The sequence below is a fragment of the Carcharhinus amblyrhynchos genome, chromosome 4 (assembly GCF_965287045.1).
Source record: "Carcharhinus amblyrhynchos chromosome 4, sCarAmb.v2.hapA, whole genome shotgun sequence".
In the NCBI taxonomy this organism is placed as follows: Eukaryota; Metazoa; Chordata; class Chondrichthyes; order Carcharhiniformes; family Carcharhinidae; genus Carcharhinus; species Carcharhinus amblyrhynchos.
In genome coordinates this window covers 48561921-48588569 of record NC_137327.1, presented here as the reverse complement: position 1 = coordinate 48588569, position 26649 = coordinate 48561921, and the positions used below count along the sequence as shown (strand labels likewise).

Below are 26649 nucleotides of genomic sequence, written 5' to 3'. Positions count from 1 at the left end.
ATCAAGTTTAAGAGACCGAATGGTCTGCTCGTGGTCCAATTTTTCACTAATGCTCAACTCACATTTTGCCTGAACCACTTAGCTCTCGACTTCATCACAGACTCATCCAGACATATGAGCGAGAGCTGAATATTAGAGGAGAGGCAAGAACAGACTTCCCCTTGACATCAATCATGCATGCATTCATTTTTCTCTCTACAAATCTACTAACCACAGCCCAAGCAATCATACTTATTTAAATTGTGATTATAAAAAATACGTATTCAGAGATGAGTGGCCAGGCACTGGAGCATTCAGAGCAGAATGTTCCGGACTATGAAGCAACATTCCCTGGTCAACAATTTCAACTTGGGTGAGAATGGAGGGAGAACAGGAGGCATCGAAAGCCCAGGCTCTCCTGGGATAGGCCTGAAATAACAGCCCTGCTCCTTCTGATCCCATTAAAGAAAGGTATAGGACTGATTTAGAGAATGAAATTAAGGCTTGCTTTGATATAGCACCTTCCATGACCTCGGGCTGACCCAAAGCATTTTAGAACCAGTGAAATTCTTTGACATATGTGCACTGTTGTAATGCAGAAAATGGACCAGCCAATTTGCACGCACTAAGCTCCCACAAACACCAATTTGATAATGACCAGATAATCTGTTTTTGTAAAGTTGATTAGGGCATAATTATTGGCCAGTACACCAGGGATAGCTCCCCTGTTCTTCTTTGAACAATGTAATGGGATCTTGCATGTCCATGTAAAATGAGGTCTCAGTTTAACATTTCATTCGGAAGAGGTCTCCCCCTGTTCCTCCTCAGGTTTTACTGCTGAATGGTGGAACTGGCTGAGGGGCCGAATGGCCTACTCCCCGTATTTTATATCCATTGTCTGGACAGGACAGCTGTTGTACACTCTCAGAGAGAAGGGAATAAGCACAAACCTCCAAGGCTGTTGAGCTGTTTCATGTCCCATGGGAAAATAAGATGCACAATGATGGCCATTGGAAAGATTTTGCTGGAGGATGTATGGAGAGATTGTTCCCAGTGTCAGGAGGGCCAGTAAACAGATTTGAGAAAATTGGAAAAAGGACTAAAAGGGACACAAGGAGAGTAGTGATCTGGAATACACTCCTGAAAGGGTCATGGAAGTAGATTCAATAATATCTTGCAAAAATCAATTGGATAACTAAATGAACAGGAAAGATTTACAGTGCTAAGGGGAAAAACTGGAGAAGTTGGACTATTTGGGTTGTACTTTCAAATAACCAGCATAAGCACAATGGGCTGAATGGACACCTTCACTGTCTGTAAACAAATGAATGAAATAATGAAAAAATAAGTAATAGGCATGGTAAAATGGCTTGTGAAACATCTTTTTGTAATTCTGCTGTGCCTCGTTCACACAGGCTCAATGCTAGTTAATCTCTTGACTGAAATTTGGCAGCAGTTCAGGTGCTAATGTGACATGTTTTGTGTTTTCCTTGAACCAGATTTTATGTTATGACTATGATAATGACGGTGGACATGACTTTATTGGAGAGAGCCAGACAACAGTTGCCAAGATGTCTGAGGCGAACAGCTCGACAGAGGTATGAATCTTTCCCATTGTCAGTTTAGTGTTGCGTGATACTGCCTTTGAAGTTCCCCGTTAGGCTGCTGGGATCCTGCAACTCTGTCCTGCAGCACTGCCCTTTGAACTTTGAGTCTGGTAGGTTGCTGGTGGGGAAGCTCACAGTTTACATCATTGACATAAAGACTTTCAAACTTGCACTATATGGGATTAAATTATACTCATGTGGAGGCAGATTTGTCTGGAAAGATAATTTTGACTCGAAATCCCACAGGCTCTGACATGAACCAGGAAATTGTTAGTTTATTAGAGTTTAGTTACACAACGCCCAGATTTGGGAGTCCATTGCCAAACATTGTAACATGATCTTGTATATTCTTCCTGATAACTGGGATCTGTCACCACACTTTGTTATTTTCTTTGTATTTTCAACGTCACACTCTATGCTATGTGTAACAGCACTGAAAACTTTTTTTATTAAGACCTCAAGTTAGGGTTTCTCGATACATCACTCATGAAGAACAAGCCTTCTATGTGGGATCAACAAATAGTCACCAAAACATATGTGAATTTTTCACAGAAAATAAAATAGATTGAGGTATCAAATCCTAAATGAGGTTCATTGGCTACATTATATTAAATAAGTGGCTGGTTCATCTGCTTATTTTTCTCTTTCTCCTGCAGGGTTGCTTCTATTTTGTTTCAGTTTTCTGCTTTTTATCTCATTTCCAGTTTTCCTTTAGTGCCTTACATTCTCACTCTTTATTTGCCCCTTTGCTTTCTTTCCTTTTCTTCTTTCTTCTTGACTTTTAAGACCTGAACTGTTGCTGCTCCAACGTTTCAATAACAAATCTTTTGATGGTCTTTAATGGATATCAGCCTTGCTGTCAGTTGACCACTGAACAGTCTGTAAGCTAGGCAGTGGGAGGAGCAGGAAAGCTGGTCACAGAATCACCAGATTTTGATATGGCCTGAGGTAACATTGTGACTGTTTTTCTGGTTGCCGTGACGATGGAATTTCAGCAAAGCTCCTGCCTGAGGCAGGGCCACATTTATGAACCTCACTGATTGCTCATGGTCACTTAATGTACGTTGTGTGTATCTAATTTTGATGTGTTCTGCGGGCGTATCTGCTGTGGTAATGGTAACCATTTGTGATGGTCCTCCGTGGATCGCTTCCTTGAAGTGGTGGAGAGGTTTGTGCTCTCAATAAGCTCGTGAGAAATGTCGTTAGGAGATCCTTGCTCCTTATAGGCCCACACATGGCAGCAAGCTGATTCTCTCCAGGCTATCCCCCTGTACCCTGAGGTAGATGTGAACCATTATTGTTGGGAGAACTGCAACAAGCATTCGAGCAAATGGAAAACAATAAACCCCAAAGGTATTCCAGCTGAGGTCTTTGAAGATGAAGGGTTTTTGTTCACATCAAGACTCTATGCACTCAACCTACAAATCTGGGAGAAAAATAAATCCCCGCCCCCTCCCCAAGCCTGACTTATTCAGGAATGCAACAATTGTGACCATCTTCAAGAAAGGAGATAAACCAAATTGTGGAAACTGTCAAAATATTTCCACATAGCAGTGGAAATCCTGATACATTCTTCTGAACTATGTACTTCCTGAGGCTGAAGAATCCCTCCCAGAGACATTGTGTGGCTTTCGACCTTCCAGAGGGATCCCTGACATGGTCTTTGTTGCCAGTTACATGCAAGAAAGATGTTGGGAACACCACCAGGAACTCTTTATTGCCTTAATTGAACCAACCAAAGCATTTGATTCAGTAAATCGTGAGGCTCTGTGAATTGTACGCCAGAGATTTGGAATTCCAAGAAACACCGTCACAATCCTGTAACTGCAACTGTCAAGAGTGGAAGATCTACTATTTGGACTGGTGTCAAGTAAGGCTGTATGATAGTCACCGTATTATTTACAATCTACCTATAGTGGCTTTTCACCTCATTAAAGATCAATTGTGCTCTGATGTCAATATTAAATTCTGCTGAGATGGAATATGTTTTAACCTCAGTCGCCTCTTTATCAAACTAATTTGACCGTCATAGGCATATATGATTTACAGTTTGCGGATGACTACAGAGCTGTTGCTCACTGTGCACCAAATTTGCTAACCATTCTCGATCTCTTCAATTATGCGTACAAGAATCTTGGGCTGTTCTTGAATGTTACCAAAACTAAACTCATATTTTAACCCACACCTGGTCACCCAAATCTTCCACTTCCCATATGTACTGAAGAAGAGATTCTGAAATATGTTCAACACTTCCCATGCCTTGGCAGCCAGCTGTCTCAAAAGACCCAGCATGGACAAGGAGATCCAACACTCGATCAGCTATGCTCAGCCTTCAACACACTGTGGCAGTGAATACTTGACAGAAAGATCTTCTGCAAGTTGACAGAAGTCCTCATGTGCAGAGCAGTTTTTGTTATCACACTCCTATACTGCAGTGAGACTTGGACTGTGTATCAGCAACATGTAAGAGCTCCATAGGCATAGAGGCAAAACTCCTGCAATACCAATACATCCGGATTGTCACAAAGTGTCTCCTGCACATGTCCTGTGTCCTCAACTCTCAAAAGGTCAATGTTCCAGGGGAGGGCAAAGAAAATGCTGTAGAGACGGTTTGAAGCTCTCCTTGAAGTGCTGCAGCATTGACATTAATAACTGGTAGGAACTTGCTGCCACTCATTCAGAATGGCAACAGCTTGTCCCTTAGTGTCCAAAGATGTTTAGGTTAGGCAATTAGTAGGGTTTCTACATGGTTTACAGGATAGGGTGGGGAGGGGTATGCTTAGGTAAGATGCTCTGTCAGAGAGTCTCAGTATGCCAAATGGCCTCCTTCTACACTGTAGGGATACTATTCTATGATCTATAGTATGTGTAACCAGGTATGATGGCTGATGGTTATGAAAATATGTATGTATATTTCCTGTTTTCTTCCAATTTTCCTCCTGTCCCATGATTTGTAATAATAATAATTGTGAACTTGTCAGTGTTTACAATTGGTAATCCTCTGAAACTGACAGCAGTTTCTTGAGCCCACACATGCACATTTAAACAACAAAGTCCAAAAGTTGCAGTCAGTGATTTTATGCTTCCTATCATAGAATTATCGAAACCCTACAGTACAAAAGGAGGCCATTTGGCCCATGAAGTCTGCACCGACAATAATCCCACCCCAGGCCCTATCCCCACAACCCCACACATTTACCCCATTAATCCCTCTGACCTACATATCTCGGGGCACTAAGGGGCAATATAACGTGGTCAATGCACCTAACCCACACATCTTTGGACTGTGGGAGGAAACTGGAGCACCAAAGAAGTGTGTGTTTTTGTCATCCTCCAGACTGCATTCCAGTAGATATCATTGAACTGATGAGTTGAGATGGTGCAGGGTTAGAGAGAGAAGGATGCAGAGATGAAGAGAGGGATAGAGAGAGAGATGGAGAGGTAGAGGGACAGAGAGGGAGAGGGACAGAGAAGGAGAGGTAGTAGAATAGAGAGAAGGAGAGAGGTGGTGAGACTCAGGGACACATGAGAAATGAAGGGGTAATGGAACAGAGAGAAATTGAGAGATGTAAAGAGAGATTGAAAGACAGAGGGTCAAAGAGAGAGAGGGAAATCTATATGAACAGATGATCTAGGGAGAGAAAGAAAGAGGCAGCATGAGAGAGAAATACACAAGACTGTCAGCTTTGGAATTAGGTATGATGAACCTTTCTTCCCATTTGAGTAAAGCACAAGATGCCTGTGGAAGCAAGGCCTAGTTTGATATGCTTTACACACTCACTTACACATACACTCACTCACATATGCACCCACTCACATACGCACTCACTCACACACGCCTCCTCCATGATCATCCTCAAAACTGGTGCCCCACAAGGCTGTGTTCTCAGCCCCCTACTACACTCCTTATACACCAATGACTGTGCAGCCAAATTCTCCTGCAATTCAATTTTCACGTTTGCTGATGACACCACCATAGTGGGTCGGATCTCAAACAATGATGAGACAGAGTACAGAAAAGAGATAAGAGAATCTGCGGTGACAATAATCTCCCCCTCAATGTCAACAAAATGAAGGAGATTGTCATCAATTTCAGGAAGCATAAAGGGAAACATTCCCCTGTCCACATCAATGGGGATGAAATAGAAAGGGTTGAGCGCTTCAAGTTTTTAGTTGTCCTGATTACCAACAACCTGTCCTGGTTCCCCCATGCCGACACTAAGTTACGAAAGCCTACCGGCATTTCTACTTTCTCAGAACATAGAACATAGAACATTACAGCGCAGAACAGGCCCTTCAGCCCACGATGTTGCGCCGACCAGCTTTTTAAAAAAAAACAACAGTAACCCACTAATCTAAACCAATCCCATTTCGTCCATAAACCTATCCACAGATCTCTTAAACGCCCCCAAACTAGGCGCATTTACAACTGCAGCTGGCAGGGCATTCCAGTCCCTCACCACCCTCTGGGTAAAGAACCTACCCCTGACATCCGTCCTATAACAACCCCCCCTTGATTTAAAGTTGTGCCCCCTCGTGCTAGCTTTCTCCATCCTAGGAAAAAGGCTATCACTATCTACCCTGTCTAAACCTCTAATCATCTTATATGTTTCAATAAGGTCCCCTCTTAGCCGCCTTCTTTCCAGCGAAAACAACCCCAAATCTCTCAGTCTCTCCTCATAGGATCTCCCCTCCATACCAGGCAACATCCTGGTAAACCTCCTCTGCACCCTCTCCAAAGCCTCTACATCCTTCCTGTAATGTGGGGACCAGAACTGCACACAATACTCCAAGTGCGGCCGCACCAGAGTTGCGTACAGTTGCATCATGACGCTGCGACTCCTAAATTCAATCCCCCTACCAATAAACGCCAAGACACCGTATGCCTTCTTAACAACCTTATCTACTTGATTCCCAACTTTCAGGGATCTATGTACACATACACCTAGATCCCTCTGCTCCTCCACACTATTCAAAGTCCTCCCGTTAGCCCTATACTCAACACATCTGTTATTCCTACCGAAATGAATTACCTCACACTTTTCCACATTAAACTCCATCCGCCACCTCGCGGCCCAGCTCTGCAACCTTTCTAAGTCACCCTGCAAACTATGACACCCTTCCTCACAATCTACCACACCTCCGACTTTGGTGTCATCAGCAAACTTACTAATCCACCCAACTATACCCTCATCCAGATCATTAATAAAAATTACAAACAGCAGTGGCCCCAAAACAGATCCCTGAGGCACACCACTCGTAACCGAACTCCATGACGAATATTTACCATCAACCACCACCCTCTGTCTCCTATCTGCTAGCCAATTCCTGATCCAATTACCTAGATCACCCCCAATCCCATACATCTGCATTTTCTGCAGAAGCCTACCATGGTGAACCTTATCAAACGCCTTACTAAAATCCATATACACCACGTCAACTGCCTTACCCCTATCCACCTCTTTGGTCACTTTCTCAAAGAACTCGATAAGGTTAGTCAGGCACGACCTACCCGCTACAAAACCATGCTGACTGTCTCTAATCAATTCATTACTCTCCAAATAACTATAAATCCTGTCTCTAATAATCCTTTCCAAAACCTTACCCACCACAGAAGTAAGACTCACCGGTATATAATATCCAGGGAAGTCTCTTCTCCCCTTCTTAAACAATGGGACAACATTTGCTGTCCTCCAATCTTCCGGTACTATACCAGAGACCAACGACGACCTGAAGATCAGAGCCAGAGGCTCCGCAATCACCTCTCTTGCCTCCCAGAGAATCCTAGGGTAAATCCCATCCGGACCAGGGGACTTATCTATTTTCAAACCCTCTAAAATATCCAGCACATCCCCCGTATCAACTGCAATACTATCTATTTTACACCCCTGCACCCCAGTGTCCTCCTCAGCTACATTCATGTCCCCTTGCGTGAACACCGAAGAGAAATATTGGTTCAATGCCTCTCCAATCTCCTCCGGTTCCACACACAACTTCCCTCTACTGTCTGTAACTGGCCCTAATCTTGCCCTAACCAACCTTCTGTTCTTGACATACCTGTAAAACGCCTTAGGGTTCTCCTTAATCCTATCAGCCAAAGTCATCTCATGTCCTCTTTTAGCCCTTCTTAACTCCCTCTTCAACTCCCTCCTAGCCAATCTAAAACTTTCTAATGCACTACCTGAGCCCTCAAGCCTCATCCGAACATAAGCCTCCTTTTTCTTCCTAACCAACGAATCAACTTTTTTAGTGCACCACGGTTCCCTGGGCCTACCAAATCCTCCTTGCCTGACAGGGATATACCTATCACAGACCCGCAGTAGCTGCTCCTTGAAAAATCTCCACATCTCGGACATTCCCAGTCCCTGTAATCTCCTAGTCCAACCAATGCTTCCTAATTCTCTCCTAATAGCCTCATAATTACCCTTCCCCCAGCTGAAACTACTGACCCGAGGTTCATGCCTATCCCTTTCCATCATTAAGGTGAACGTAATCGAATTGTGGTCACTATCCCCAAAATGCACACCAGCTTCCAAGTCTAGCACCTGGTCTGGCTCATTACCCAGCACCAAATCCAATATAGCCTCACCTCTAGTCGGCCTATCTACATACTGAGTCAAAAAACCTTCCTGCACACTTTGAACAAAAACTGACCCCTCTAACGAGCTAGAGCTATAGCAATTCCAATCAACATGAGTAAAGTTAAAGTCCCCCATAACAATTACCCTATTACTTTCACTCCTAACAAGGATCGTCTCCGCAATCCTTTCCTCAACCTCTCTAGAACTTTTTGGAGGTCTATAAAAGACTCCCAACAGGGTGACCTCTCCTCTCCTATTTCTAATCTCCGCCCATACTACCTCAACAGACAAGTCCTCATCAAAGTTCCTCTCTGACACTGTGATACAGTCCTTGACCAATAATGCTACCCCACCCCCCCTTCTACCTCCTTCTCTACTCCGACTAAAGCATTTGTACCCCGGGTGCAACATCCATTCCTGACCCTGCTCTATCCAAGTCTCTGAAATGGCCACAACATCAAAGTCCCAGGTACTGGTCCACGCTGCAAGTTCATCCACTTTATTGCGAATACTCCTCGCATTAAAGTATACGCATTTCAAACCCTGCTCTGCCCCACCCCCACAATGCCGTGCATTGCAGTCCCCATCTATGCCCCCCTCACTTTCACCCCCTCTACTCAGGATCCCACCCCCCCTCTGAATCAGTTTAAACCACTCCGCATAACCTTCACAAATTTACCCCCCAGGATATTTGTTCCCCTCTGGTTCAGGTGTAGCTCATCCCTCTTATAGAGGTCCCACCTTCCCCAGAACGAGCCCCAATTGCTCAAGTACTTGAACCCCTCCCTCCTGCACCATCCCCTCAGCCACGAGTTCAAACTTTCCCTCTCTCTATTCCTCTCTAAACTATCCCGTGGCACAGGCAAGAGTCCAGAGATAACCACTCTGTCTGACTTGGCCTTTAGCTTCCACCCCAACTCCATGAATCTCTGCTTAATATCCCCTTCCCTTAGCCTCCCTATATCATGCGTCCCCACATGAATTATAACTTGGGGTTGATCTCCCTCTCCCCTGAGAGTCTTGAATATCCTCTCTGATACATCCCGGACCCCAGCCCCTGGTAGGCAACACACCAGCCCTGAGTCCCTATCATTGCTACCGACTCTCCTATCCGTCCCTTTAACGGTGGAGTCCCCAATCACAAGTCCCAATCTTTTGCAACCCCTAACCACCTGAGCTTTTACAATAGGCTCATCCCCAGAGACCTGCTCCCTTTGGCTATCCCCAGTTGATTCCTCCTCAACTGTAGCCTCCAGGACCGAAAACCTATTTTGGAGGGGAACAGCCCCAGGGGATTGTCCCACCACATTCTTCTTTCCTCTCCTCGTGGCAGTGACCCAAGACTGGTTTCTAGGAGTGACTATCTCCTTATAACTCCTATCAATGTCCACCTCTGCCTCCCGAATTATGCGGAGTTCCTCTAATTCCACCTCCAACTCCTTTACACGCTCCTCCAGAAGCTGCAATCCAACACACTTCTTACAAGTAAAATCCCCTGAAACACTACTGGAGTCCCTCACCACGTACATCCCACAGGAGATGCAGCACACTGCCTGAACTGCCATCCCTGAAACAATTACCAGCAGAAAAAATAAAAAATATTAAAAAGAAAACTTACCCACACTTATAATTTAGGTTAGAGGAGGTGGGAGGGTGGGATTCTCTACCAGTGTAGAGGATCGGGTATCCTCTCTACACTAATTTATAGGGTTAGGGGCCCGAAAGAAAAAACTACAACTCCCGGCAAGCGTCCTAGTGACGACTTCCGGTTTCTAACTAATTTAAAAAAAACCCGCCGAAACTCGCAACTTTAAAACTAAAAATAAAAGTTAAACAGTATAAACAGAAAAATATACCTTCTTGCTGCCTCCTCTGATGCCCAAAAATCGCTGCCTCTCGACTCTGCTCGTCAGGAACAATGAGGCCGATTCACGGAGGTAGGTGCTTATAAACCCGAAAAAAAAACTACAACTCCCGACTTAGAAGACTAAGGAAATTTGGCATTTAGCTACAACTCTCACCAACTTTTACAGATGCACCATAGAAAGCATTCTTTCTGGTTGTATCACAGCTTGGTATGGCTCCTGCTTGGCGCAAGATTGCAAGAAACTACAAAAAGTCGTGAATGTAGCCCAATCCATCATGCAAACCAGCCTCCCATCCATTGACTCTGACTACATTTCCTGCTGAGCAGCCAGCATAATTAAGGACCCCACACACCCTGAATATTCTCTCTTTCACCTTCTTTCATCACGAAAAAGATACAAAATTCTGGGGTCATGTACCAACTGACTCAAGAACAGCTTCTTCTCTGCCGCCATCAGACTTTTGAATGAACTTACCTTGCATTAAGTTGATCTTTCCCTACACCTTAGCTGTGACAATAACACTACATTCTGCATTCTCTTGTTTCCTTCTGTATGAATGGTATGCTTTGTATAGGGCGCAAGAAACTTTTCACTGTAAGCTAATACATCTGACAATAATAAATCAAATTCAATCAAATCAAACCACATGCACTCAGTCACACACGCACTCACTCACACATGCACTCATTCACACACCACACGAACATGAATCCAGTGCTTCTGGTCCAAAGGTAGGGATTCTACCTGACCTGCTAAATAAATTTTATTTGTTCAGGATAAGGCTTGAGCACGAGATGTCAAATTCCACAAGGTGGTGGCACCTATGAGAAGGTCCAATGGTAGTCACTGCAACAAAAAACATTTCTATACTTGAACATTATCAGTGATTCGTTTCCCAGACTGTAACCGAGAAATTGCTGCAGACATTGGTAGCAGCCAAATGTTAAATGGGTTTATTTGAAAGTTCTTTCTCTCTCTATTTTAACAAAGGTATTTAAAAAGTTTAAAGAAATGGATTTTACACTGCTTTAAAATAGCAGATGCAAGGTATTGCAGACTCAAATTGCAAACAGTAATTTCTAGACTCAAAGAAGTACAGCACAAAACCAACAATTATGAGAAGTTGCCACAATGTACATGATTCACCATTACAATTTTCAGCCCAGCACAATGAGGTATATTCCCTTACATGAAGCTATTGTATACTGCAGAAAAATGCCTCCATGGATTTAAAATGCCTACTCCAACATCTTGGAAAATGGATTGTGTTAAAAATTGTTACATCGACATACAGTAAGACTGCCTCTGCACAACAGGGTAGGATTTAATAAAGGATGAAGAGGAGTAAGGGGGATGTGAGGGGAGGGCTTGGAATCATGATGTTGGCAAAGAGCTAAAAGATACTAACGTTGATCTTACTCACCGGACCGAATGCTTTTGTGTGATCGATAATGCAATACGATCAAAAGTTTTAAAAAATGTTCCTTTTCATTTGGGGGAGAATTTATTCTGTGACCTTAATGCAAAATGAGGCTGACGTAAGCAGATGCAGTTGCCATGGTAAATTCCAGTTCTCTTAGCAAAGCTCTTTTCAAAGGCCCATTCACTCACCCTCCAAATTATTGAGTATTTTCTGAATTGAGAACCTGAACCATGATACATCAGATCACAAAGAACTCTCAAAAAAATGTATAAAAATAAAGATCCTGAATGTGTCATGCCTGCTTCCCGATTTTGATCAGTGTTGACTTTTTCTCACACAGGAACTAGTTCCCTTTAGTGTAATATTCAGTGTTTCTTCTATGTTGCTGCTGCTTTAGTTGTCAGCAGAAGGACATTCACTCATGCCATAACTGACTTTCTTAGTCTCTGGCAATCAGCATGAACATCTGTGTACAAAATACTATATAAGTTGAAGAAAAGAAATGCTTTTTTGTGACCACCTAAAGCACTTTGCAGCCAATGGAGTACTTTTGAAATGCAGTCACTGTTCTAAATTAGAAACACAACAGCCAATCTGAGCATAGCAAACTCCCACAAACAGCCATGTGATACTGACCAGATAGTCTGTTTTAGAATTGTTGATTAAGAGGTAAATGTTGACCAGGACACTGATCAGTTATAAGGCCTTGGGGGTGTAGTTCAATGGAATTGACAACATAGGGAAAATAAATTGAATCCGTGTAAACTGGGTGGAGGTTTGGCTGCTTCACCCCCTAATTAGAATGGTGACTGTATCTCAAAAAATAGTCCGTTGGCAGTGTTCACACCCATTTGGCACTGCCACCCGAAAATAATGTCATCCCAACCAACTCTATACCTTCATGTGAAATTCAAACAGAATCGCCTCCAAGGTTGAAGTATATTTGTTACATAATCTGTTTTATTTGAAGTATTCATTTATGATTAGTGCTTTTTTTCCTAGCCACAAATCCCCTTGGATAACAGTGTTAGGCCCCAACAGTTTTTAACAGAGGTATGCATACTGGGGGGCAGGCAAGTAATCTGCTCTCTCGAGGCATCTCCATCCATACCTTAAATTGATATTTTTAGATCATTCACAGTTTTAGATCAAACTCTGGCCATTGGGAAATTGAACAACTAAAGCAACATGGAAATTTCTCCTCTGTCCTGCTCCTCCTGATGTCCTCTACAATCTTCTTCTTGGCTCTGTATTGTCTCCCATCCCTCTGCTCTTCTCGTGACCCACAATCTCGTCTCCCTCTTCCTCACACCCCCACCCTAGCCAACCCTGCTCCCCTCACCGCCCACTTCCACCCCGCAATCCACTCCTCTCGGGTTTGGTTGTGTACTATGAGCCTCCCCACCTGACAGCCAGCAAGCTCTAGAGGCAGGGACAAAAATTGAAAATTGAGGTTCTGCCATTAAATTGAGCTGTATCTCCAGGATATCTGCATTTTCGCATTCCCCAGTTGTTACATTCCCTCTCCAACAACTCCCCATAAATATCAGATCCCAGGATTTCAAATCCCACCATCCAGTTTGAGAATTTGACCCTAGTTTAAAATGTTGAAAGGCTGCTATCAGTAAATATGACCCTGAAGCCATCGGATTGTCACATAAACCCATTGATTCACTCACTAATATCATTTGAAGGAGAAAACCAGCTACTCTTACCCGCTCTGACTTATATGTATCTCCAATTCGAGCACCAAAAAAAAGGTTGGCTCTTATCTGCCTTTCGAAGAAGGCAATAAAAGTCAGTGAGTTGTGTCAAACCACTTTTAGTGGTTTAAGTGAATGGCCGATCAGCACGAGCTCCACAAGGAAGTGGGCAGTAGATACAGGCCTGGCTATTGACTCTGACATGCTGTGAATTAGGTTTAATGCCACCAGCAGTATGTTTAATCCACTGGACTTGCATTCCTGTTAAAATGGCAAACCATCATATTGCTATTAATATGTTGTTAATATATGTTTAATAGCAACAGTATTTGTAGCCTTTTTGTCATTAATACTGTGTGTAAATTGAAGGTTGCAGAATTAATATGTTTATAATTGAAGAAACTCTATAAGGATCGTTAGACTGGCTGCATTTTTAGAAGGGGTGCTTAAGGGTGGTTTCACAGTTTTTAAAGCCCAAAATGTGAGCATTAGTAAGATTATTCTTGGGCACGCATTTGCATGGACTTTATTTTTGCAATAGTAGACATAAAATCAGCAAAACAGAGTGATAACTGAATCTGCGGTGAACTTACTGTTATAATAAAGCTGATAGTTTTCCTGATTCTTCCATTGCACATGCACAGATGTAAGCAGATACTTTTAGTGAACATGCACAGGCTTGCGCAGACATAAACGTGTGGACACAAACATGATATATATAAAGACACCATGCAAATCATTGAAACCATTAAAATGCAATTTTCTGATGGGAAGTGTATGTGAACGTAAGAGATTCACTGAGGGGATAGCTAAGTGGTTAGCACTGCTGCCTTGGATTCGATTCCAGCCTCAGGTGACTGTATTGAGTTTGCATGTTCTGCCTGTGTCTGTGTGGGTTTCCTCTGGGTGCACTGATTTCCTCCCACAGTCCAAAGACATGCATTTAGATGGATTGGCCATGGTAAATTGACCTTAGTGTGTAGATTAGATGGATTAGCTATGGTAGATGTACTTGATTGTGGGGCTGGGGCAGTGAGGGTGGGATGCTCTTTGGAGAATTGGAGTAGATGTGATGGGCTGAATGGCCACCTTCTACACTAAAGGAATTCTATGATTCAATGATATAGAAAAGAAGTGGACAATGTAGAAAATTTTCATGAACAGTCATCATAACTTTGATTATTCTCCTATTCCTGAGGGAGAAATTTCTCCTGATAACTTAATATCAGGTGAATGTTAGTCAGGGTCTAACGTGACTTCTTGGATAGATGTTTAACCTGCCACCTGATTAAAATGAAAATTGGTCAGGTTCTGTTATAGGCGACCTACACAAAATACCAGTTTTATGCGCAGTGACAAGGTGGAAATCTCAGGTCCCCCACTGTTTTAAGTTTGACATTTTGTTTGAGTCATGCTCAATGGTGAATGACGGAGCAGGCTCAAAGGGCCGAATGGCCTATTCCTGTTTCTAGTTTCTATATTTAAAGTTATGAAGAGGTATTTTGCCTCCTTTCTGAATACTTTCATGTCTCTGATTGATTGTGCTTGGTTCTGATAGTCCTGGCAGAGATCAGGAATTTGCCTTGTGACAAACATGAGTGGGGTAGTTGGTTTGGGCATGATGTAAAATGAATATTCAATCAGAACCTGTCCCAATCTGGTGACACTAGGCTGGATAAGTTCACAGTTTTGGGGCTGTGGAGGAACAGCAGAGGAAGTTAAAAATGGTTTAAAAAAAGTTTAAAAAACCAAAATCGATAAAACAGAGAAAGCTGGGGCCGAAAGATGAGAAAATGAGCACGAATCCTGTGACAGAGAGCAAGGAACAGCCATTGTAGAGATGGGAACTGAAATAGCTCCTCCAAGGCTGGTGTCCCTTCACCAAATTTAGATTTATTTACATAGTAAGCAACATTCAGAGAGGTATTTTTCTCTGATAAATTCAGAATACCAGTAACCCTGAAACTCCACATTATGTGCATCTGCAGGGCTGTCTGATTGGATAAGCCATTACTGTCTTAATCTGAGAGCTCATATTCTAAGAGGCCCATATTAAGGTCAATACAGGAACAATACTCAAAGGTAGGTTTGATCTTTGCGGATTGTGAAGCAGGAACATAGCCGGGTGTTATCAGATAGGTTCACAGCTGGCAAATCATTCTTTGTGAAGCTTCCACCGTGCTTGGTGAGCAGGATCTGTACTCTTGTCAGGAAGTAAGATAAAATGACAGTTGATAGATTCCCCCATCTGCAGCAGAGTCTGCATTGAGCATGAACAGCAGGCAGGATTTGGAACAGGAGAAAACTTTTCAGGCCCTTGAGCCCATTCCACCATTCAATCTGATTTGTACTTCTACTCGCCATTATTCCAAATTACTTGATATCCCTACCCCACAAAAATCTACAACTCTACCTTGAAAGTTCCAGTTAGCCAGACATTCACATTTTTTTTTCAGGGAGAGTGTTCCAGATTTCCACCACCGTTTGTATTAAAATGTCCTTCCTGATTTTACTGCTGAATGGCTTAGCTTTCGTTTTAAGATTGTGCCTCTTCATCCCGCGTTCACCCAACAGAGAAAATAAACAGTGAATCCTTACAGTGCAGCAGGAAGCCATTTGGCACATCGAGTCTTCAGCAAATCTCCAATAGAGTATTCCACCCAGGCCGTATCCCCCTAGCCCCACATATTTACCCCACTGATCCCCTTAGCCTGCACATCTTGGGGCACTAAGGGGCAATTTAGCATAGCCAGTCAACCTAATCTGCACATCACAGAACTGTAGGAGGAAACTGGAGCACCCAGAAGAAACCCATGCAGAAAAAGGGAGAACATGCCAGAATTGAACTTGGGTCCCTGGTGCTGTGAGGCAGCAATGTTAATCCTTGTGCCACCATGCTGCCGAAATGGCTTTTCTGTATTTATCTTGTTGAAATCCCTCTCTTATTGTAACCACCACAACTAAGACCAACCTTCAACTGTCAAAATTCAACAATACAAAGAAGAAGATATGCAAAGTGTTCCATAATTTAACTTAGCCCTGGTATCGTTCTAGTAAATTTACAATGCAATCTGTCCAAGACTAATATATTCTTCTGAGGGTCAGTGCCCAGAACTGAACACAAAATTCCAGATGGAGTCTGACCAAGCTCTGTACAACTGAAACATCACTTCCTCACCTTGGCATTGTAGCTCACTTGAGGTTATCAGTCAATCAGCGTTTTTGATAATCCTTTGTACCTGTGTACTCGTGTTCACTGATTACTGTACTTGCTCACTCAAATTCCTTCACTCCTTTACAGTAGCTAGTCTCCTGTTATTAAGGAATTCCACCGATTTATCTTGCCAAATTTGCTGCCTACACCACTGTCACGAAGAGTTCTTTCAAGGGACATTTCAGTTTGGCATATATGGGGAAACTGAACTTCTTGAAAGCAGCTTTAGAAAATAAATACTGATCAGGAAAGTTTACTGCCAGCTTAGTGTTGAGTTCCTTTCTCTGGAAAACACAAGCCAGATCTAAACACTGGCCTACATTTAAAGGCACTGTTCCATTTGACCGGGCCTGGCAGTTTTTATCATGGTGTTCACATGGCATGGTTGCATGACTTCCCTAACGATAACTAGTTTGTGCTGTTGTGAGGGGTATCAAAAACCATCCACCCACTTTGAACGGGTTCCATCCTTATTAGTTTTTTCACAGTGTGAGCTTCCATGGTATTTCCTTATTAATCTTGCAGAGAATAATAATTGTCAATAATGCCAAAAGTATCCTCAGAGCAGCCTCCCTCTCAATGTTGAAAGCTTTCTCGGGGTGCAACCTAAGCCTCTTACCAAAGTTCTGTCACAAGGCTGGTGGAGTTACAATGTTAGAGCAGGTGTAGCTTCACGGAAATTCCTGGCCTGTCTAATTTTTTTCCCTATTGTGACTCCACCATGGTGTCAAAATGTCCCCTTTAACTGTTCTTAGTGTGTTCAGTTTAATTGTTGAGAGCAAGGTATACCACCAGGAAACAGTTCAGAGAAAGTTCACCCGGGGTTATTCTCTAATGAAGAAAGGTTGGGCCTGTAGCAGTTTGAGTTTAGAAGAATGAGAGAATGAGAGGTGACACCACCACCGCCCAGGTAATTATGCAAACTCACTAATTTGAATGTCATTAGCAGATTTGGCAGTCAATTCATCAGCCTCCCACCATTCACCCAGCCCACCAGCGGAAATGGCACCGGCAGGCTTTACAGGTGCTGCTCAGAAGCAAGGACATAGTGTACTGAACCTCAAGGGTCCAGGGAAGCACCAGCAACCCATCAAAAAAACGAGGCATCCTCCCTCCGACACCACGCAGGCATGAGTGTGACCCCACCTGACTCCCCCTCTCTCTCAGACCCCCCACAATGCCCTTCTCCCTTCCTCAGAACCCCTACTCAGCCTCCCACCTGGCCAAGCAGCATGGCAGTGTCATCAGTGCAATGCTCCCTGGCACTGATACTCTGAGTGGAGATGTGCCAGCGTTGGATTGGGGTAAACACAGTAAGAAGTCTTACATCACCAGGTTAAAGCTCAAATAAAATATTGTAAGACTTCTTACTGATACTCTGGCCTGGGTGTCTTGGGCCCCAATGGGGCTTAAGGAGGTAGGTCCAATGGCCATTTGTCCCTTCACTGCTGCCAGGCTGCAGAGGACAGGCCTCAAAGTCCCTGGAGGTTGGGTGAGCTCAGGCTTGGGGCAAGAGGAAGACCTCACCACTCTTCACTGGGACGGGGGGTGTCATGGCAGGACTGCCCCTTCTAGCTCTGGCAGACGTGACAGTTGAAGGTTGGTCTCAGTTGTGGTGATATAAGGCAACCCTGTGATCAACATCTTCATTCCTGCCTGTCAGCTGTGAAAATTCTGAAGTAGCTAGGTAGCTTTAAGCTCCATACCCGACTTAAAATCATTGCAGCGCTCCATTCTGCAGCACAAATTTCACTTTCTCCCTGTCAGAAGCTGCAGGTATGAGCAGACTTTGTTCCTCTCTCCACAGATGCCGTCTGAATTGTTGAGTATTTCCAGCGTTTTCTAACTTTAACTTGTGCCAGCCTGTCACAGTTTTGGCCCTCCCTGCTGAGACATGCAGCCATTGAAAATCCTGGTTAGTGCTGGCTGCCTTCGAGTTGTTGTGCTGCCTGTGTGACAATGAATGGGGATGGTGGAGTCGCACATCATCAGGTATCACGTTCAGAGACTGTCTAATTTAGCCCCATATTTGATATTAGAATTCAGGAAAGGACACAAATAATGGACATCATGACATTATGTAGTTGCTTTTTCAGGCGCAAGAGTAAAAATGTAATAAAATTAAAGTAAAAGACCACCCACTGAGGCTCAACTGTACGAGATTTTGACAGCCAGCTTTACCCTTTGCTGAGTTTCAAATCCTACATTCTACCCATTTCCACATGTACAACATTGTCCAACTCCACCCTTACCCCAGCCTCGTCACCCTGAAACCCTTAGCATTGTTTTGGTACCTCCTCACTCTTAATCATTCCAGTGTCCACCATACTGTGTTCCACCCTCCACATTCATAACCTCCAACTTGTCCAAAAGACATCTGTCTATAGGACATTCTGTCCTATACAAACTCCCACCTTCATATTGCTGTCCTATCATAGCTGACCAATCCCAATTCCTGGCTCCAGGCATATTCAATTAAAGCATTTTGCTCCAAATCCCTCTAAGACCATACCCCACCCTTTCTTGACAACGTTCTTGCAGCTTAGTTCCTCACTTAACAATCGTCAGTGTTTTGACTGTGTTCTTTTGTGTTTGATCTCATTTTACACCTCACCCTGGATGGCAGGGCCCTCTGTCCTATTCTGAAACTCCCAGCCTAAGCAGCCCTTTATCTCTGCTTCTCTCCCCTCCTTTCAAAGCCTCCTTAATCCCTCCCTCAATGGCAGTTCTTTCCATTTATGTTTACAAAGCAAAGAAACATAAAACTTAGGACCAGGACTAGGTCATTCAGCCCTTTAATTCTGCTACACCATTCAGTAAACTCATGGCTGACCTAGATGTAGTCTCAAATGAACTTTGCCATTTGCCCACCATAATCTTTGATTCCAAAGTTTATCAAAAGTCAGTCCAACTCTTGAATAAATTCAATGATCCAGCCTCCACTGCTTTCTGGGGAAGAGAATCCCACCGATTAATGGCCCTGAGAGAGAAAACATTTCTCTTCATCTCTGTTTTAAATGATTGACCTCTTATTCTTAAACTGTATCCCCTGGTTCCAGTGTCTCCCACAAGTGGAAACATTCCCCTGCATCAGCCCTATCAAATCCCCTCAGGATCTTATTTGTTTCGATAAGATCACTTCGCACTTATTTAAACTCCAGCCTCCCCAAACATTCTTCATAAAGTAAGCCTGCCATCTGAGGGATGAGTCACATGGACCCCTGTTTCCACCACAACTGTATCTTTTTACAAATAAGGAGGCCAAAACTGCACATAGATGTGGGTCTCCCCTGTAAAGCTGCAGTAAAACTAGCCTACTTTTATATTCCATTCTCCTTGCAATAAATGCCAAAAAGTATGTTGCAACATTTTTAAACAAGGGCATTCCATAAATGCAACTGACTGTTCAATTATAATACTGCACAACTAAAACTACTCATTAAAACTCCTGAGAATAGGGTCCTTAGAGATGTTCACCTCATTATTCTGAAGGATTTCAGGGGAATGAGATGGATTTCAGCTCTTGGTTTGGGAAGAAACCTTTCTTTATTAAGGACGCTGTGAAGTCTGTCAAATAGAACGTCTCCTAGTTGTGAGAAACTAGAAGAAGACCTCCTTGTCTCAAAGGACAGTAAGATGTCCCACAACACCAGTTTAAAGTCCAACATGTTTATTTGGTAGCTCAAGTTTTCAGAATGCTGCCCTTTTGTTACTCACCTGATGAAGGGGCAGCACTCTGAAAGCTCGTGCTACCAAATAAACGTGTTGGACTTTAACCTGGTGTTATGAGACTTCTTACGAAACGCCAACATCTCCACATCATGTCTCAAAGGAATCTGTTTAAATCTTAAAATAGACCTGTATGTTTGGAAAGATTGATACTTCAGTGTGTTCCATGTGTGCAGAGGTAATAATTACACATGAATGAGTTATTGCTTTGTGCTTCGCAGAGGATGAATGAAGTTCATTCATCCTCTGAGTGGAGCTGAGATTTGGATACCTGAAATTTTTAGCTGATGTTATTGCTTTATTTTGGCATTGACTCAGGTCTGTCACAAAATTAATTTCAATGCATTTTCTTGTGTAAAGCCTTTAACTCTTTGCATATCTCATGTTGAAGTTTTGTTTTTTATTGGAGATGACTACATGCTTTCCTTACATAATCACTTGACATGACTCTGGGAACGGTGCTTTGCATAGATAAAACATAGAGGCTTTGATTTCTTGGACTGTATTCTGTTGCTTGAGATGTCCAGATGGGAAATTTCCAACGCATTTTTGCCCTGGGTTTTTCTTACTTTTTTGCCGCTCCCAAGAGATTAAACAGCTGTTGGAGAGGAGAGTAGGAAATATCTAGTCATGATGCTTCAGACACCATAAATGTGGGACAGGCCGGTAAGACCAGCTGAGCTTTTCTTGCCTGATAGTTTTCTGAATTCCTATCTTTGTATTACAAGACAGTTTTAATTTGTCTATTTTAGTGGTCATTATTAATTATATATAATTCAGTACAACATTTCCAGTCAATCCATATAAACTTCACTATTCCTCCCTCACAGTATATTCCTAGTAAGCAATAAGACATTTTTTCCAAATTCTTTAGATTGATATTCTATTACCCATGTTTCTCCCATCAAGGCTTACTGTCCATATTATAAATAGCTATTCTCACTAAATACTGTGGAAGAGAAAATTCTTTCCAGGTATGATTCATTTATAGATACAAGCATTCATTGTTGGCTACTTGGCAAGGTCAAGGAAGAGTACTTGGCAGAATTGAATTCTGCCAGATTTGCTGAGTAATCCAACTGGATCAGGAGCACAATTATATGCTTTGCACTATTGACAAAATCTGTTGCTTCAGGCCAAATTTAAGTACCAGTCAGAATTCTGTCTCCACCAGCCGTTTGTACAGCTATAAATTTGGACAAACCAGCAGAATACAATTGTCAGCATCTCTGCATTTCCATTTTTGGGGGAGATAGTGGCATGGGGATAATGTTACTGGCGAGTAATCCAGGGGCCCAGGCTAATGCTCTTGGGACAGGAGTTTGAATCCCACCATGGCAGCTGGTGCAAATTAAATTTAATTAATAAATCTGGAGTTGAAAGCTAGACGTGGCGACAGTGACAGAAACTAGCATTGATTTTCATACAAACCCATGTGGTTCACTAATGCTGTTTATGGAAGTGTAGGGTCCGTTTCTTCTTCAGAATAAACTTGAGCACAACTGGTTCAAAGTAAATGCACGTTGATTTAAACAGCTTTTCTTAACATTTCACAGAAAGCAAAATAAGGATTACTTAGAGAGAGAGAAAGCGAGAGAGAAAAAAAAAGCAGCAAAAACCAGCCAGCATTGTGATGGTCAAAAAACGCAAAACATTGTCTGGATCGAACTAACTAAACAAGTGTCTGTGCCTACAATATATCTGAATACTTACCTTGTATTATTAAAAACCTTTTACAAGCAATCTCCAGCTGCATTAACAATTGGCCTCTGTGGCCCTGGAAGCTTCTGTTTAGCTTATGAACAAGCTTGTTTACCTTACATTGTACTTTCAGAGAATGTAGCTAAGTTTCTAGGCTGACCCAGAATTCCAAGCTGATGTGGCCAAATTACTTTGTTAGCTTAACACATAGCACAATTAGTTACATTAGGCAGAAATACCTTAAAATGAAATCTTTTAACTGGGCAAACCATACAGAGGATCCCACTGGAAGGAAATCTGTCGACCTTACCTGGTCTGGCCTACGTGTTACTCCAGATCCACAACAATGTGGTTGACTCTTAACTGCCTTTGAAACGGTCAAGCAAGCCACGCAGTTCAAAGGTGATTAATTGAATTAATTTGTAACTGCCCTTTGTGCCAGCATCGTTATACACTTGTCTTCACGCATCTATTATTATCCCTTATTGATCTCGCCAATTTCTTTTCCCAGGCTTTTCTTACAAACAGAAACTACAACACAAACGTTGTTCACTTGTGTCATTTGAATTTCATTGCTTGATAGCAAGACAAATGGCCTGTTAAATGGTTTCTACAATCAGAATGAAAAAAAGAAAAATACTGGATTCACTCAACAGGTCAGGCAGCATTTATGGAGTGAGAAACGAGGGTTAATGTTTCAGCTCAATGTTTGGAAGATGTCGGAGACAACAGTCTTCAAGCAAATGTTGTCGGGGAAGAAAGGCTAGGGCTGGAGAATGGAAGTTAAAGAAAGAACTAAGAGAGTGATTAAATGACAATGATGTGAGGTTAAAGTACTAATGGGACAGGTTGCAAACAAAGAATGATGTCCTGCCTTAGAAGTAAGTGTGAAGTGTACCCATGTATTTCAGCTGAGCAGCCTGTGGCAGCTACATCTCCTGATACAGAAGTTAATTTATCAAGACTCTTCAGTGCTGGAATGTGATGATTAATCTAACCATCACATAGTCTGTTTTAACTGTGAGGAGGATGCAGAGATGCTTCAATGTTATTTGGATAACCTGAGTGAGTGGGCAAATGCACAGCAGACGCAGCATATGTGGATCAATGCAAGGTTATCCACTTTGGTAGCAAAAACAGGAAGGTAGATGATTATCTGAAAGGCTATAAAGTAAGAGACGGCAATGAGCAATGAGACCTGGGTGTTCTCGTACACCAGTTGCTGAAGGTAAGCAGGTGAGGAAGGCCAATGGAATGTTGACCTTCTTAGTGAGAGAATTCGAGTACAGCAACAGGGATGTCTTGCTGCAATGGCTTCATGAGGCCAGACTTGGAGTGCTGCGTGCAGTTTTGGTCACCTTATCTGAGGAAGGATGTTCCTGCTAACGCGGGAGTCCAGATAAGGTTTACCAGACCGATTCCTGGGATGGCAGAACTGACATATGAGGAGAGATTAAGTCGGTTGGATTATACACACTGGAATTAGCTGAGGGGGCATCTCAAAGCAACCTATAAAATTCCAACAGGATTTGATTTGATTTGTTATTGTCACATGTATTGGGATACAGTGAAATGTATTGTTTCTTGCATGCTGTACAGACAAAGTGTATCATTCATAGAGTACGTAGGGGAAAAGGAGAGGGTGCAGAATGTAGTGTTGCAATTACAGATAGGGAGAAGAGAAAGATCAGCTTAATGTATGATAGAACTATTCAAAAGTCTAATGGCAGCAGGGAAGAAGCTGTTCTTGAGTCAGTTCGTACATGTTCACAGACTTTTGTATGTTAGCAGTAGGTTATGCCAAAAATTGTACTTGAAAATATTGTTTAACAATTCAAATTGTGGTGTCATAAAGTAACCTTTGCACTATCAATGTATCCATTTAGTTTAGTGGGTAACATTTGTACCTCCGCATCAGAGTCACTGGTTAAAATTCCGGTCCAGAATTTGACTTGATTTGATTTATTATTGCCACATGTTTTGGTATACAGTGAAAATATTGTTTCTGGTGCGCAACGCATACCATTCATAGAGAAGGAAAGGAGACAGTTCAAAATGCAGTGTTACAGTCATAGCGAGGGTGTAACTAGACAGGGTAGACAGGGAAAGGATGTTCCCAATTGTGTTGGTGTCCAGAGCCAGGAGCCATAGTCTAAGGATACAGGGTAAACCTTTAAGGACTGAGATGAGGAGAAATGTTTTCACCTAGAAAGTGGTATGCCGATGGAACTTGCTACCACAGAAAGCAGTTGAAGTCAAAACATTGTGTGATTTCAAGAAGGAGTTAGATATAACTCTTAGGGCAAAGGGGATCATGGGATATGGGGGGAAGGGCGGGATCAAACTATTGAGTTGGATGATCAGTAATGATCATAATGAATGGTGGAGCAGGCTCAAAGGGCCAAATGGCCTACACCTGTTTCTATTTTCAATGTTTCTATAGTTACCCTATGTCCTCATCCCTCATTTTCCATTTTCAAGTTTGGACCAATTGTCAGACGCAGTTGGACAAAGTAGGAGCATTCTACTGAGGCAACGCAAAGCAGATTTTCAAAATTTAAAGATTTTCAGTTATACAGCATTCCTGATCATCTTGGACACTCCAACATAGTTTACTGAGGTACATCAGATAAGTAGTCTTTGTTGTAATGTGTGAATCATAGAATCCTTACAGTGCAGAGGAGGTCATTCAGCCCATCAAGTCTGAATTAACCCTCTGACAGAGTATTCCCCCAGGCCTTCTAAGCCCTACCCAATTTCTGTAAACACACACATTTACCATGGCTAATCCCATCTAACCTATATATTTTGGGACATCAAGGGACAATGTAGCATGGCCAATCCATTTAACCTGCACATCTTTGGTCTGTGGAAGGCAATCAGAACACCCGGAGGAAACCCATGCAGATATGGAGACAATGTGCAAACTCCACACAGTCACTCAAGACCAGAATTGAACCTGTATCCTTGGTGCTTTGAGGCAGCAGTGCTAACCATGTGCCACCCAACAGCTGTTAATTTGTGCAAAAGTAGCAATGTGGGATTGACCAGATTATTGTTTTCTTGTGATGCTGTTTGAGAACATAATTCAGGATGTCAGAGATAATTCCTCTGTTTTTGAAATAGTGCCATGGTATCTTTTATATCCACATGAGAGGTAAGCCAGGATCTCAATTTAACATCTCATCCATAAGATGGCACCTTCGACAATGCAGCACCCCTTCGGTATGGAACTGAAGTGTCAGCCTAATACTGGCATTAAATTGCCTAGATTAAGACTTAAACCTGAAAACATTGGAATCTGAGGCACGGGTGGTACTGAGTCATCAATGCCCCTGAAAGGGATCCTTAGAAATAGGCGCAGTCCAGCCTGATTCTGTAGGCTTTATTTTGCAAGCAGTCAAATAAGAATCAAAATGATATTTAAAACTAAAAACCTGCCACCCACGGAAGTCTCCTTGACAGGGAGAAAGAGACAGTTAGTGCTTCATCAGTAACTCTTCCTGCATATCATGGAATTCCTACAATGCAGAAGAGGCCATTCAGCCCATCAGGTCTGCATCAACTCTCTGACACTAAGGAGCAAATTAGCATGGCCAATCCACCTAACCTGCACATCGTTGGACTGTGGGAGGAAACTGGAGCACCCGGAGAAAACCCACTCAGACACGATGAGAGCATGCAAATTCCATACAGCCAGTCACCCAAGGCCTGAATTGAACCTGGGTCTCTGGAGGTCCCTCAATGGTGTAGGACAACAGTACTAACCACTGTGCCACCCTATCTGAAAGGTAAATCAGTCCTTTAATGTATCTGAACTAAGAGAAGAAATAAAGAGAACTAAAAGGCAGAATGCTCAAGCTGGATTTTTATTGAAAAGCTGGCATAGAAGTGAAAACACCTGGTGATCATAAAAGTAATTAATTTAAAGAATAAAAATTTTCATTGGGCAATGAAATACAAATAAAAAATAGAAACATTCATCGGGCTAACCACCGTCTGAAACTTGAAAACACAGTGTTCTGTTGAAGGATTCATATTTGCGATATCAACCCAACTCCCACTCTCTTCCATTGGATGCCATGCCGCCCACCCTCACCCTTACCCATTCTATTCCAAACTACCCCAGCCTCTGGTCACATGGGAAAGAAAGTTAAGTATATTGAAGTTGATGTTCACTAGAAGGTGCACAGGTGAGTTACTGTTCTGTAACCAGAACTGAGCTTGATTAGAGAAAGCAGTGGAGTAGGTGAAAGTTGGAAAAGCCAGTTTGGGAATTGGAGGGGAGAGTTCAAGTGGTACAGCCTAGGGAAGGCTGTGTTTGTGCTGTAATCAGAGTGGAGATGTTTAGCAATGTAGTTTTCTAATACGCCTTTGGTCACTCCAGAGGTGATGGCATTCTGAACAGTGAAAAAATATTTTGTTCATAGTGTTAAAATAATGGCAGACTGCTTGTCCCAGAAATTGGAAGTGCTGCACCACACCCAGCCACGGACCACAAACTACTCACATCATCACAGGGCCGGTAGACATTTATGGCATGGGAGGAGATCATTTGCCTCATTGTATTAATGCCGGTCCTACTCTAGAGCAATCCCAAACTAAACCAAACATCCTGCACACTCCCCAGTACCTGCCTCTGCTTTAAATACTTATCTAATTTTCCCTTTAAAAGTTGGAATTGGCTGTGCCTCACCTGCTCCCTGTAGCAAAGTGTTTAAAGTTCTGAAAGCCTCCTGTATAAAGACCCTCTCTCCTACTGGCCAATTTATGATTCCTGATTGGTGACTCGCCCCAATCAGAGGAAATAGCTTTTTCTTGGTCACTGAATCAAAATCCTTTGT

At 42.7% G+C, this 26649-nt stretch overlaps 1 protein-coding gene across 1 annotated transcript in view; it reads left to right on the top strand.

The window, feature by feature from the left end:
* The window catches only part of cpne2 (copine II), a 259830-nt gene that overhangs the window by 71004 nt on the left and 162177 nt on the right, over positions 1–26649 (top strand). Inside the window, exon 8 of the mRNA XM_080187114.1 lies at positions 1479–1577. Within this exon, the coding sequence (XP_080043240.1) occupies positions 1479–1577 (99 nt within the window). The remainder of the gene's footprint in view (positions 1–1478; positions 1578–26649) is intronic.